This window comes from Peromyscus maniculatus, chromosome 4, assembly GCF_049852395.1.
Source record: "Peromyscus maniculatus bairdii isolate BWxNUB_F1_BW_parent chromosome 4, HU_Pman_BW_mat_3.1, whole genome shotgun sequence".
Lineage (NCBI taxonomy): Eukaryota > Metazoa > Chordata > Mammalia > Rodentia > Cricetidae > Peromyscus > Peromyscus maniculatus.
This window is the reverse complement of record NC_134855.1, coordinates 44,017,923-44,032,722: the sequence shown is the minus strand read 5'-3', so window position 1 is coordinate 44,032,722 and position 14,800 is coordinate 44,017,923. Positions and strand designations below refer to the sequence as shown.

The 14,800-nt window shown below is 35.5% G+C and overlaps 1 protein-coding gene across 1 annotated transcript in view; it reads left to right on the top strand.

Annotated features, from left to right (window-relative positions):
- Positions 1–14,800, top strand: part of Scn1a (sodium voltage-gated channel alpha subunit 1) — a 149,192-nt gene that overhangs the window by 109,723 nt on the left and 24,669 nt on the right. The window contains exons 15-19 of the mRNA XM_076569585.1: positions 497–670; positions 1,937–2,293; positions 3,373–3,855; positions 11,805–11,925; positions 13,694–13,848. Of these exons, the coding sequence (XP_076425700.1) occupies positions 497–670; positions 1,937–2,293; positions 3,373–3,855; positions 11,805–11,925; positions 13,694–13,848 (1,290 nt within the window). The remainder of the gene's footprint in view (positions 1–496; positions 671–1,936; positions 2,294–3,372; positions 3,856–11,804; positions 11,926–13,693; positions 13,849–14,800) is intronic.

Genomic DNA, 14,800 nt, shown 5'->3' with positions numbered 1-14,800 from the left:
TGAAGGAAATAAGAATAGTCTTACAAATAACCTGTTTATGAAAATCTTGTCATCTAGGTTATATGAAGTCTGGAAATAAAGGCAATTTAATGGAATGAATAGTATCAATTTAATGGAATGCATAGTATCAATTTAATGGGATAATAGTACCAATTTAATGGAATGAAGTATCAAAATCATGCATTGGTGCTCAAATTCTAATTTAGCCATTTTCTAGTTGGTTGATAAAAGAGGGACATTTTAAACACCTTGAAATATTGTTTTCTTCCCCTGTAATAATTATGGTATTTACACTACCTGGTTACTGGAGCTTCTGTGAGGGTAACACAGTAAACTAATGCAACCCAGCCTTTTCAACTAAATTTTCCTCTACTAGTAAGATAGTAATAGGATCAGTAATGGAAAAGTAGCCTAAGCCTTTTATCCTAAGGAAAATATGTTATATTTATCATTATTATTATCTGATAGAATTTGAGTAATTTTGTTTTGATCTTAGGTTTTTACTGGGATCTTCACGGCAGAAATGTTCCTGAAAATCATTGCCATGGACCCGTACTATTATTTCCAAGAAGGATGGAATATCTTTGATGGTTTCATTGTGACACTAAGCCTGGTAGAACTTGGCCTTGCCAATGTGGAAGGACTGTCCGTTCTCCGTTCATTTCGACTGGTAAACAAGAGAGTGGCAATAATAATTGTTGCCGGGTGGTGGTGGCACACGCCTTTAATCCCAGCACTTGGGAGGCAGAGGCAGGCGGATCTTTGTGTATTCCAGGCCAGCCTGATCAACAGAGCGAGATCCAGGAAAGGCGCAAAGCTACACAGAGAAACCCTGTCTTGAAAAACCAATAATAATAAGAATAAAATTGTTTTCCCCAATGGTGATCTTTCATAACACTTCCATAGACTTTCCCACATAACCACTATTAACATCTTAAGTTTTTGTGTAACCTGAGGCTTCTAAATGGGAATGATATCTCTCCAGGTATTTATTTCAAAAACAGCTTTATTCTGAAAAGTTTAGTCATGTAAACTTCACTAGTATTACCAGTTTTTAGTTTGCAGTGCTGGGTTACATAACACAGAAGCTTGCACATGCTTTGACATTGAGCCGTCACTAGTCCTGTCATGTGACTGCTAATGTTTTGGTTGCTATGTTGACAAAGTATTGTTCCTAATGACTTGTACAATTAATGTTTTCAAACTGAAGAAGTATTCTTAACAGAAATGGTCAATATTTTCATAATAACTTGAAAGTGCAAATAGCCTTTGGTAGCAGTGGATGACATTCACATAAAATGTATGCACGTAATTCTAATTCTAGGAAATCTATTCCATCAAAAACTAAAAAGTTCAAAGGACTATTAAGCATATGCATTAATTCATATACATTGCCCTGAAGATCAAAGAGGAGTCATAGTAAACATTCCAGTTTTACAATATATGTGTATTTATTTATAGCTTTACCCCAATGTAATAATAATAGATACAAATATTTTTTTTCTATTTACATCAGGCTCAATGTAATGTTACTTAGAACATTCTTGACAAATGAGTTTTTTACAGAAATTATTCACATCCACATGTTAATAAGACAGTATGAAATTTGGTAGGTCTCAGAGAAACAAATTAAAGAACACAGGTTCCAATATACAATTAAGAATTCACTTTCAAAGAAGATGATCTATATAATTAAATGCTGGAAATGTTAGATTCTTTCTGGGAGGATCCAAATGTTAATCATGAATCTGATAAAGTTAGAGCAAGATATTATAGGAGGATTTTTAGGGGTGTGTAGTGCTAGGCTTGGACCTCATAGCTGCACTCAAGATTGGGAAATGTTCTATCAATGAACTGCACCCCCTTATTCCTTAGTAAGTCTCACTATAATGCTTATGAATGTCATAATGTATATTAATTTGTTCTCATTTTCTAGCTCCGAGTGTTCAAGTTGGCAAAATCCTGGCCCACACTGAATATGCTCATTAAGATCATTGGTAACTCGGTGGGCGCGCTGGGCAACCTGACCCTGGTGTTGGCCATCATTGTCTTCATTTTTGCCGTGGTCGGCATGCAGCTGTTTGGCAAAAGTTATAAAGATTGTGTCTGCAAAATTGCCAGTGACTGCAAGCTCCCACGCTGGCACATGAATGACTTCTTCCACTCCTTCCTGATCGTGTTCCGTGTGCTGTGTGGAGAGTGGATAGAGACCATGTGGGACTGCATGGAGGTCGCTGGCCAAGCCATGTGCCTTACTGTCTTCATGATGGTCATGGTGATTGGGAACCTTGTGGTATGTATGCAAATTAGATATGCCTTTAAGATATATATTAATAGCATAACGGAGTGGTACTCCTTTTATTAAAACTAACTTTTATCATCATTAATTTTAAATGCCTCTGATCTTAGATATGTTCATATTCTCATTCTGAAACAAATACTATCACAATATACTATGGTAATATAGAAATACAGTTTTAAAATGTATGCACACTAACATTATCTATAATTTTTATCCTCAACTCCATCTTATGTCAATCATTTCATCACATTTATTTTACAAATTGCATAGAATTATTAAAATTTGTCATAAATCTGCCACGTGTGTGTGTGTGTATATATATATATATATATATATATATATATATATATATATATATATATATATGCTGTGTGTGTGTGTGTGTGTGTGTGTGTTCTTTTGCTATAGAATAGTGTTGACAAGAATGGTCACTGCTGGCAAATGCCTTTAATGCCAAAACCCAGAAAGTAGAGGCAGGTGGATCTCTGTGAGCTCCAGGCCAGCACAGCCAGGACTACACAAAGAAACCCTGTCAAAAAAAAAATGGTTAATGAATGTTTTGAGAACTTAACATTTTAATTCTAAATTTGGTAATAATCATGATTTTATTTCTGTTAACAGCCAACAGCATAAAACCACGAAGAAAGAAATGCCAAAGTATATATAAATGAATATTTTCAAATATTAATGATTTTTAAATTTAAAACTGTTACACTATATCAGTAAATTTCTTTTCCTTTACTCATACAACTTTACATATAATGATAAATTAATTCATTCAAATTCTTCATTTCATGTGTGGGAAATCTTCAGAGCAATAGGAAGAATGCTTTCGTTTTATAGAGAAGGAGCCATATCACAAATTCTGAGTGCCCAACATTTTTTCAGGGCTGGGTGTTGAACCCAATGCCTCATGATATGCAGCATGTGCTCTGATCTTAGACCACCTGACTTATAGTGACTGCTGTGTCTTTGCTCATATGGCTTTAGATTATTTCTACACCTACGGTAATAGTGATCTCTGTTCTTCTCTGTGTTTTGGTGAATGTGTACCTATGTCTATTTTCAAGGTCCTGAACCTCTTTCTGGCCTTGCTTCTGAGCTCATTTAGTGCAGACAACCTTGCAGCCACTGATGATGACAATGAAATGAACAATCTTCAAATTGCTGTGGACAGGATGCACAAGGGAATAGCATATGTAAAAAGAAAAATATATGAGTTTATCCAGCAGTCCTTTGTTAGGAAACAGAAGATTTTAGATGAAATTAAGCCACTTGATGATCTAAACAACAGAAAAGACAATTGCATATCTAACCACACAGCAGAAATTGGAAAAGATCTGGACTGTCTGAAAGATGTGAATGGAACCACAAGTGGCATAGGGACTGGCAGCAGCGTGGAGAAGTATATCATTGATGAGAGTGATTACATGTCATTCATAAACAACCCCAGTCTCACCGTGACTGTTCCCATTGCTGTGGGAGAGTCTGACTTTGAGAACTTAAACACAGAGGACTTCAGCAGTGAATCAGATCTAGAAGAAAGCAAAGAGGTAAGATTCTGTAAATTGGGGAGGTGAAAATGTATACATTTATATATGTACAAATATATATGTGGATTGTACTGTCTGCATTGATGATTTGTAGAACATTTTTGGGATATCGTCAAATATTATTTTATTGAGAAACCAAAGATTTAATCACAGGAAGATTAGTGACAAATCAAAGTATAATATACTGATGTGTGATTTTTCTCATCCTTATTAAAGAATATCTGTTAAATTACTAACAAATAGTAAACAAAAAAAGCATCATTATAAGGCTACTTAATCCTTACAATTAACAAAGGAAGAGCATGTTATTGTAACTTTTCCAGTAAAAAATAAATAAAAATAGCTTTGGATGCTTAAGAGTGAAGGTGGAACCTGGAGCCTTTGTTTATAAGTATTCATATTTTTTCTGTGTATCACCTCAGCTCAAATACATAGAAGTGAACTTTCAAAAGAAGTGGTCCACACCGTTCCTCACAATAAAATTACATTATGTTGTAGTTTTGTGTGGGCTAAAATAGCACTGTGCTCTGAGCTGGATGGCTTACATAACTAAAATTTATTTATTAAAGTAGATAATTCAAGACCATGGTATCACAGGGTCAGTTTTTGGTAAGGGCCATCTCCTAAGGTTGTAGATGGCCACCTTCCTTGAGTCTTTACAAAGACTGTCTGTGATATGTGCACACGAACAGAAATAGATCTGTGGTCTCTTCCCCAACTTTTAAAGGCTTCACTCTATTGGATTACAGCCTTAGCTTCATGATTCATTTGCTCTGTAGGGCTCATTAACAAGCCCCACCTTCAGATATATAGATGGTTTCATTATTTGAAGATGGAACAGAGGACAGGTGGGTGAATACAATTCAGTCCATGAGATCTTACTTTAAATAATTAACCTAAAACATTAGTGGATATTAGGGCTGTCCCTGACCTGGACTGACTTACTATTACTATTTTTCACCAACCAATGCATTCTTATTTACTGTGTTGCTGGCTATGGTGTTCAGTAGTTTGTGTGTTGTGAATGTATTTTTTACTTATATTTTCAACTTACAGTGTGCTTTCTGGGATATAACAATGGTATCATACATTAAGGAAAGGGACAATTTTGTAAGACAATTCCAAAGAAATCTAAAACAAGGAATCTGTGGTTCAAGCTTTGATGGAAGTCCCCAAAATAGTACAGCATCTTTAGAGTTTCCATAGTCCAAATACTTTAAAGACATCAGTATGTCAACTACAGTCGATTCCTCACAAAAATTGGCTGGTGTATACACCATGATCAAGGGAAACCATGGGGTATTTTGGTAGGTAGTTATCCTGGGAGGATACTGTAGGCGTATGATATAATTTAGGCTATTGAGTATGTCAATTTAATAATGACTCAAGCTTTTATAACAAGTTTTTGTGTCAAGTGGATATCTCCCACTTTTAGGAGTAGGGGCTGGTATTGAAACTAGCAATGGCTGCATTGAGATATTTGGGGGATTCGTAGTGAAAGAAGGGGAAGAAACAGCACAGAGACACAAGAGTGGGAAAATCCTGACTACAATGTCCATGGAAATGGATTTGAAGTGTTAAAAAAAAAAACAAAACAGCTGGGCAATGGTGGTGCACGCCTTTAATCCCAGCACTCGGGAGGCAGAGCCAGGTGGATCTCTGTGAGTTCAAGGCCAGCCTGGGCTACAGAGTGAGCTCCAGGAAAGGCGCAAAGCTACACAGAGAAACCCTGTCTCAAAAAACCAAAAATAAATAAATAAAAATAATGCATCTTCCTTCCCACACTCCAAATCCATTTCCTCCATTTAAAATGCTTTGCCAAGTATTTTAACCCACTGAGTCAATAACAACTGACAAACAGCGTATCAGGAGTCTCATGTATATGTGTCTGCATATATGTATCAGTTCAGTAAAAGGCTAAGATTTAAAATAGATCATGCTCTGCTCATACGTCGGCACACCCTCAGTTTATAGATGAGTGCCTTCTCTGTTGCATCTCTATGTGAATGCAACAGTGTATTATATACCTTTTGACCATGGCATGCCAGATTGATTTTTTTAATCACTTCAAAGTTAAACTCTCATTAATATCGATAAATAAGATCCCTGTAAGAAATCTGGTCTCAGAATAAAAACATTTCATGTTGAAAGTTAAAGCTGAGCACAAGAAGAAACCATCCAATCCATTCCTCCCACAGACACACCGAGCATGCTTTGCTTGCTCTGTGTTGTGTTTTTTCACCTTCAAGGTCAAAATCACTTTCTGTACCAGAGAACATCTTTAAAAGCAAGAAACGTGGCATAAATCCACTGTGAAGGGAAAATGCTCTTAGCATCAAGATTGCAGTTTTAAGTGATTTTGGAATACCCTAGTGGGCAAGGCAAAGTGCGTATTTCAAACGCAATGCGGTTTGTACATTTCTTCATCTCAACTCTTAAGCGAGCCTGCCAAGTATATATGGATTCCATAGATCAAAGGACACGTGTATAATTTAGCTCCTGGGGTTCACGTGTAAAAATATACACAGTCTGTAATTAACTAGTCCATTTGGGATTTAATAAGTTAAAGATTTATTAATAGCCTAATAAATGCCAAAATGGATCTAAAATATTTTATTAATCTCAAAACAGTGAGAATTAGTACTTTAAATTCAGAGTAAAACTTAATAGCAATTTAAGAACAGAAAAAGGAGACCAATTTACCTTCTTAAATTTTAAATTAATAAAATTTGTGTTTGAAAAACATTTGGGTTTAATTGTTACCCAGTATCTTTAGAATGTTGTTGGAAACATGTTTTGTGTGCAGAGTTGACGTGAGCCCTTCCCTAGCAGCTAAAGAGCTTTCCTCCATATTTGAGTGGTAGTACTATATCAAACAAATGACTGCATTCATTCATTTTTAATTTTGACAATGAGAAAAATAAAAATATATTGACAACCATATGTTTGCTTTTAGGGTTTAGATACAATGTTTTTATCCTGTGCTTAAAATATGAATAACAAATTAAGTAAAGACATTGGGACTCTTAATGACACAACAAAGAAGGTGAAAGTATGAGAATTTTTCCAATTTACATTTATCTCATAAGTATTAGTATTTTTAATGTGGGCATTATTTGTAAGTGTCCGTAAGAGGTTTACAAAAGTTAACTGTTTATTCAAACTCAAAATAAAGCATAGTAAATTCAAAAGAGCAGAGAGAGAGAGAGAACAGGGTCACCCCACCTCAGCTCAAGTAAACAAATTAATGCAAATTAGAAAATAGAATTCTGTCTGTCAACTAAGGGAGGACAGGCCTTTATGTAACCCAACTTTTGGTAAACACAGTTGAGTTTTTGTGTTTCCAATTACATACCAATGTTTATCTTGTTTTCATATTTCTTTTTTTTTTTTTTTTTTTTTTGATCTTACTGGCCTGTTCCATCCTCATTACAAAGAAATTTTTCAATAACTCAAAAGAATAAAGTATGAGTAGAAATAATTTAAAGCTCAGATTGTCTCTATGAATTAGGATGCTGATATAGAAATAACAAGAAAAAAATCTGTCAGTCTGTGTATATTCTTTTAAAAAAACATGTAAGAGTGAAAACCTTATGTAAGCATATCCTAAAAAGTCAAAATATGAATGTGAATATAAATATATTACAAGTGAGTCTTATTGAAATGGGTATCTGTAGTTGGAGTTTTCTCCAGTCCCACTCAGGCCCACAGCTGCTCAGACCCAAGTACACACACAGACTTATAATACTTATAAACTGTATATCATGGCAGGCTTCTTTCTGTCTAGTTCTTATATTTTAAATTAACCCATTTCTATTAATCCATAAGTTGCCACATTGCTTGTGGCTTACCTGTACTTTACATTTTGTTTCTCATGGGGTTAGCAGCTGACAGCATCTCCTGACTCAGCCTTCTACTTCCCAGAATTCTCCTCTCTCTTATCCCACCTATACTATACTTCTTGCCTGGCTACTGGCCAATCGGTGTTTTATTTATCAGTTAATCAGAGCAACACATTCATGGCATACAGAGCCATATCCACAGCACTTTCCCTTTTCTTTCTTTTTTTTATTCAAAAAGAAAGGTTTTAACTTTAACAAAGTAAAATTACATATAACAAAACAATTATCAAGCAAGAATTACAGTTACAGTATCTAGTCTATTTGTATTTGGCAAAATTAAAGAAGATATTCTATCTATCCTATATTTGTGAGTCAAAGGTTTTATATCTAATTTATCCTTTATCATAACTAAGGAAATTTTGACTATCTAGTCTTCAACTACATCAAAGACCTCAGAAGGATATAATATTACCTGAGAAATGGGAGAAGGACGCAAGCAACTTTTGGGAGTCTTCAGAGAGTAGACAGAGAAAGCTGGCAGTCTGAACAGTCATCCAAAGTTCCTCTGTAAAGTTGGGGCATCTGTCTTCAGCTCACAGGCCTAGAGTCTCTCAGTCACTTATCTCTGTGTCCTGTAGAATGTCTGCCCATATCCTCTGCAAAGCAGATGCCTGAAGGACCATTTTGCCTTGCAAAGTTCAGTGGCCACCTTCCTATAGGTCCTGCATGTCCAGTTGATACATTTTTTCAAGCTGTCCAGGCAAGAACAATTTCTTGCCCAAATGGCTACTTTTGCCAAGAAGAAGATGAACTCCATATAGAGTGTCTTCGATGCTCATCTTTCCCTTTGAAGTAAATCTGTGCTGCCAGGAACAGACATGTCTTACTGTCCAGAAAGTCTAAGTTTTTATAACATTTTAAATGCCATATTCTGTAGGTCTATGAAGTGTTTGAAGATTAACTACCTAATTGAATTATATCTATGTATACCTAGAAAACTTAACATGAGTATAAGTTTGACTATCATAGAAGACTAATTATTAATCTGTATTTTTAATTATCCACTACAATCTAAATGAGTTACATAAACATAATATATTATATTACATAAACATGTATACAGTGTAACAAAATTAAGTTTAAACTTGTATCAATAAACTAAAATCTATACTAATGTAAAACACTTTAAACAAGTTGCTGCCCTTTAAAAGTAGGTTCATTAATCTACCCTTTTATCCTATCATATCTGTATTCTATATTTCTATACCAGGTATCTAGTTGCCTTCTACATAAAATGACATCTTGAAAATGTGTCAAAAATTAAAATAATGCCTTGGGTTGGGTTCTTGCAATTTTCAGTCCAGGCATTCTCAGATAAGTCTTTTTCTTGGAACAAGGAAAATAGTACTTAGTTCCATCAAATAAATCATCTTTGTTTTCTTTTAAAGGCAGAATAAGTGAAAACAGTGGTCCTGGTGAAAAAGATGCTATGGTTGGAAAGAAGTAAAACTGGCTATTGTCAGTCTTTTACTAACAAATGTCAGAATTACAGCATGACATCATTGGTACAAGGAAAAAGCAGTGATAATGGAGTGAGATACTTCCATGAGTAATGGCACTTGGCACTAAGTCTGAAGATCTGAACTTAATATTTAGGACCCAGAAAGTAGAAAAAGAAAACTGGCTCTATCAAGTTGTCTTTTGGATTCCATGTGTGTTACAATACACATGTAGTTTCACACTTACACACACACACATGCATACAAAAAATGACTAAATAAATGTAATAATAAATTTTAAGTATATGTTCCTGTTAGCATCATTCAACTTATAATTTGATGGAGCAACTTTTATGTAGAGAATAACTCATTTCTGAGGTCCTCATTTGAGAACAACTGCTTGACAACTTTTGATTCCATTTGACAATGAAAAATGATACTACTGAGGAAGGGGTTTTCTTTGAATTACATCTGATACTGTGATTCTTGATAAAGACTAAAATATATTTAGAGATCTAGCAGATCACTATTATATGTTCAGCAAGATAAATTTGCTATGTAAATTAAATTTCATCTGAATCCCTGCCCACACATAAATTTATTCATAGGGGGGAGATAGAATTTCTAATAATTAATGAATGTTGGTAAAGAATATTACCTTCTCAAATCAGTTCACTGATCATTACATGAAGAGAAGGCATCATACACTGAATACTGTTTTATAGTGAAGAATGCTGGATAATAATGAAATGCTATTGTATTCATAACTTTTTTATAAAATAAGTATTAATTCTTACAACACTGAGAATGTCAATAAAAGCTATTGGTATGACATAAGTTACTTAAATGAAGTGGCAAAACTCAGCCTGGACCTATTACTATATAGCCACTGGTAAATACCAATTAGGTTGAGGATGAGACATATAGATCTTCAGAAGGCCGTGTCCTGATGAATGATGGGCAGTGTAACTTAAGCCCTCCATCTAATGATTCTCTTCATCTGTTAGAGAAGCAAATGCATGATTTATCCTTGGGTATGTTTTTAAGTCAGACGAAATGGTAGAATCAAAGAAAAGGTCATTTGAAGCAAATGCAGCCCAAATGTAAATTTTAAATCTACCTGTTGTTGCCTCCTGTAGCGAACAGTGAATACTCCAGATGCTGAATGTGGTAAATAGGCTAACGTCATATTTTTTTGAAAAGTTAGATTAGTTTTCAGTGAAGAATCTGTGTATATTTTCAGAGGTAATCTTCAAAATGAACACTGAGGACTAGGCTGATCATTCATATCTACATAGATCTCCATGACCTGTAATTTTCTATTTCACAAGAAACTTAAAAGAAAGGGAGACAATCACTTGGATATAGACCCAGATGTAGATGCCATCTTCCTTTGAGCAAATGCAAAGTAAACCTCTGTTTCATACATATGAAATTCTATTCTAAACATTAATAGTTTTAGTGTGACACTTAAAATTTATTATTTAAAATACATTTTGAGTGGGCAGTTGGTGTGGTGTCTTTTAGGGTCTACATAAATCTATAGTTTGGAAAATATAGTACTCTATTTCAAATATCAAATAGGGCCATGAATGTTTTAGTTGCCAATAAACACTAAGTGTCTAACATCTTGTTGGTGTTCAGTATATCTTACCTGACTAAATTACCCAATGTACTAATTATTTTTACTTAAATTTGAAGGCCAGCATGCCATCTTTACAAAGAATTCCAAGAACTAGCTCCTATCTTTGGAATAAGTTGATATTTCCTGCTGTTTTTACCATCATTGTCTACTGAGAAGTTAAAATGAGAGCCATGCATCTGGTTACTGCTGCCAAATTCTGGGAAATAAAGTTTTTATCTAATTAGTTTCACATGTCATATTAGCATAAATATAACTCATTGAGGAGAAAACTGATTTTTCCATGAATTTATTGATTTGTTTTTACAATCTAAAATATTTTTCAGTAATAGAGCATGCTTATTTACTAATCTAAGGTTATTTGTGTATTGATATATTTTTTACTTTTTGTATGGCATCTTTTCTCCAAAGAGCATATGGAATATAAAATCATGAATTTTTTATAATAAATAATTCTAATCTTCTGATCTACCTAACAATGAATATTACAAACATAAGTGAAAGCAGCAGGTCATAATTGCTCAGAAGTAAGACAGTATTAAAGGTTTAAACACAGAATAGTTTAATGATTTTATTTCCTTCTAAGGTAGACATTATCTTAGTTTCATTCTTTTTTTCTCTCTTTTCCCCATGACTACAAGTAATGACACTGTCCCCATTCTCCAATCCACAGGACAGAGGTTTCCTCACTGTGTGTTGCTAATGGTCACTTGTAACATCCCTACACAACATAGCAATATCTGATTGCATACAGAAATTCCTGGAAAAGGAAATAACAGGGAGGGTTTCCTATTTCTTCTTCTGAATCTCTGTTTTACTATAAATTTTCAGATCACCTTGCCTCAAAAAAAAAAAAAAAGTAAAAAAAAAAAAAAATGAAGCCATGGTAATAATCCCTTCTTGGTAGGCCAATTATTAGGAAATTAAATTAAAGGAATTTGTTTTATATGCCCATTTTGTGCACAGAAACTCAATGAAAGCAGCAGCTCTTCAGAAGGGAGCACTGTGGACATTGGGGCACCTGCAGAGGAACAGCCTGTCATGGAACCCGAAGAAACCCTTGAGCCCGAAGCCTGCTTCACTGAAGGTAAAGATAAGGTCTTCAACTAGCATCTCACCTGCAGAGTGCAGCCTTTTCAGCTGCTGACCACCCAAAGTCGCTCCCTTCAACACAATCAAACTTGGCAATAGACCCATTTCACGTGTTTTGAGAATTTAAAATCCAGTGCTGTTCTCTGATTATTTCCTTCCACACCATGGCAGAGGTTATGAGTCTAGAGAAAAAATGCTTTCATTTCATCAAAACTCATGACCAATTGACATTTTTCAGAGAAAATAGTGATTGTTTTTACAGTAAGTTCGCTTCTTAAACAGTTTTCCAATGCTCACAAAGAAAATTTATCTGAATGGTAAATTTGCTGACTATGAAAACTAAGAATTTCAAATTTAAAGTCAGGTTTTTAGGTGAAAGCACAATTCTTTTTTTTTTTTTTTTTGGTTTTTCGAGACAGGGTTTCTCTGTGTAGCTTTGCGCCTTTCCTGGAACTCACTTGGTAGCCCAGGCTGGCCTCAAACTCACAGAGATCCGCCTGGCTCTGCCTCCCGAGTGCTGGGATTAAAGGCGTGCGCCACCACCGCCCTGCGAAAGCACAATTCTTAATGCATGTTGTGAGCACAGGAAATGCAGAGCGCCCTGGATCCCTGGGCCTTGCACAGGGCCTGCTTCAGCCTACAGTGATCCAACAAAAGGGTGAGACTTGTCTCCTGTAGTTAGTGTTTACTAAGCTTTCATGCCTTTGTGATTTGAGTTTGGGAAATGTTAGTGTATTTGTAATTTTCTATTAGTTGTTTTTTGCCTTATAGGCCTAAAAGGTCATTAGTCTTTCTTTGTTCCTTCTATAAATGATACACATACTCACTCTAAACCTTTCCCAAAACTGCTTCCCCATGTTCATCTGAAAGTTTCTTGCTCTGCTGGCCAGCTCTAACAAGAATTCATCTGACAGCTCACTTAAGAATACTTTCTTTTTTAGTGTTCCTGGCAATTCTTCTCTACCTTCTGTCCCTTTCCTTTAGTGCTCTGTTCCTCAGCTCCATCCTGCAATCTTGTCTTCTTCCATTCATCCCTTTCTTTTTCTTTCTCTATTTTCTTCTGACATCCCACCTCTTCTCCCCACTTTGTCTCCCTTTTGCCTTGGGGCAGCGTTCCTGTGTTTATCTCTTTTCTTTAAAAGTGTTTAAACACAATAACATAGGCAGTACCTTCCACTGTCCCTTTTAATTTTTGTCGACAGTGTTTAGAAAGGTAGTTCGTGCTGTCCATGAGTTTGATTCAGAAAATAAAAGCAATGGGGGAAGTCAAAGGTACATCCAAGCAGGACCATGCAAGTCACTTGTTAGTGAACTCGTTACTCAGAAAACCATGCATACCCTTTCAGGATCACCACAAGAATACTCGTGTGCTGATGAAATCTGTATTGCTACTCTACACATTTTTTAAGGGAGATGTTTTCTGTTCAGTGACCAATTTCATTTTGAAGTCCTTTACTCGAGTAGCTATAACAGATGTGATATGGTCATCCAGTAAAAGACAAACTGCTTGTCACTATTTGTTATTTACAACGTGTCTTCTTTGAAGGCAGCATTGTGTAAAGTAAAGGCAAGATCTGAAGATGCTTCATGGCCCATTGATTTCCCACTGCTCATAAGTACACACTTCTTACTGTAAGCTGAAAGTGTCATCACAACCAATGAAGGATAGTACTGGTGATGGGAGGATGAACCTGGGTTTGTCATGGCATGTGATGGAGACAGCAGAGCTCTTCTTGACCTCTATTGGGACCTTGTGCTTGCAGGCTGTGTACGGAGATTCAAGTGCTGTCAAATTAGCGTGGAAGAAGGGAGAGGCAAGCAGTGGTGGAACCTGCGTAGAACGTGCTTCCGGATAGTGGAACACAACTGGTTTGAGACCTTCATCGTGTTCATGATTCTCCTGAGTAGTGGTGCTCTGGTGAGTGACCATCATTAACCCAAAGTGCTACAGTAGCTACTTTGAAAATCACCTGGCACCGGTGACTTTTTAACCCTTTGTACTCCATTTTCTTTGTTACCAAAGAGTCTTCAATAATTGCACCTTTTAAATCCCCCAGCCATGAATTTAATGACTAACCCTGTGTGTCTGGGTTTGCCTTTACCTGTGCACACACATTTCTAATCGTTCATCAATGCTTGCTTGCTATGAAGCAGCTCTGAAAATTTGGCCCTTCTGCTGGATCATGGTAAACAAATGAGCACTCAATTTGTCTTTGCTGAACCAAACGTGAACATGAGAAGCACAGTGGAGTTCATGGAAGTGCTGTTGCTATGATTATCTATCCTCTGAGTTCTGATGAACTCTTTGTGGGCAGAGGAAGCCCGTAGGGACCCCTTCTCTGTCTCTTCTCGTGTGGGTTCACTATTCTTGGACTTCTCAGGAAACAATAAATATTGGTGACAATAAGTAGTGGGCAGCACACCTGAGTGATTAAAGATTGGATTTCTTCACAGGAAGGTGTTCACTTTATCAGAATCTATTTAAATTTAGATGAAAATTTTTACAAATATACAAGTATATTGATAGCATTCTAGAATTTTAGATATTAGGAAATATTTAAGCCATAAAGTATTTGGATTAATAGATAATAGGTAGATTGATAGAGATAGAGAAACAGATAGATAGATAGATAGATAGATAGATAGATAGATAGATAGATGATAGATAGATAGATAGATAGATAGATAGATAGATAGATAGATAGATAGATAGATAGATAGACAGATGATAGATAGATGTAGATGATTGATTTATAGATATATGCATACACACATACATAGATACATGGATAAAATATATACATAAATAAATGAACACAAAGCGTTTGCTTGATAAAAGCACAAACACAAGTTGTTAAATCATGTATTTA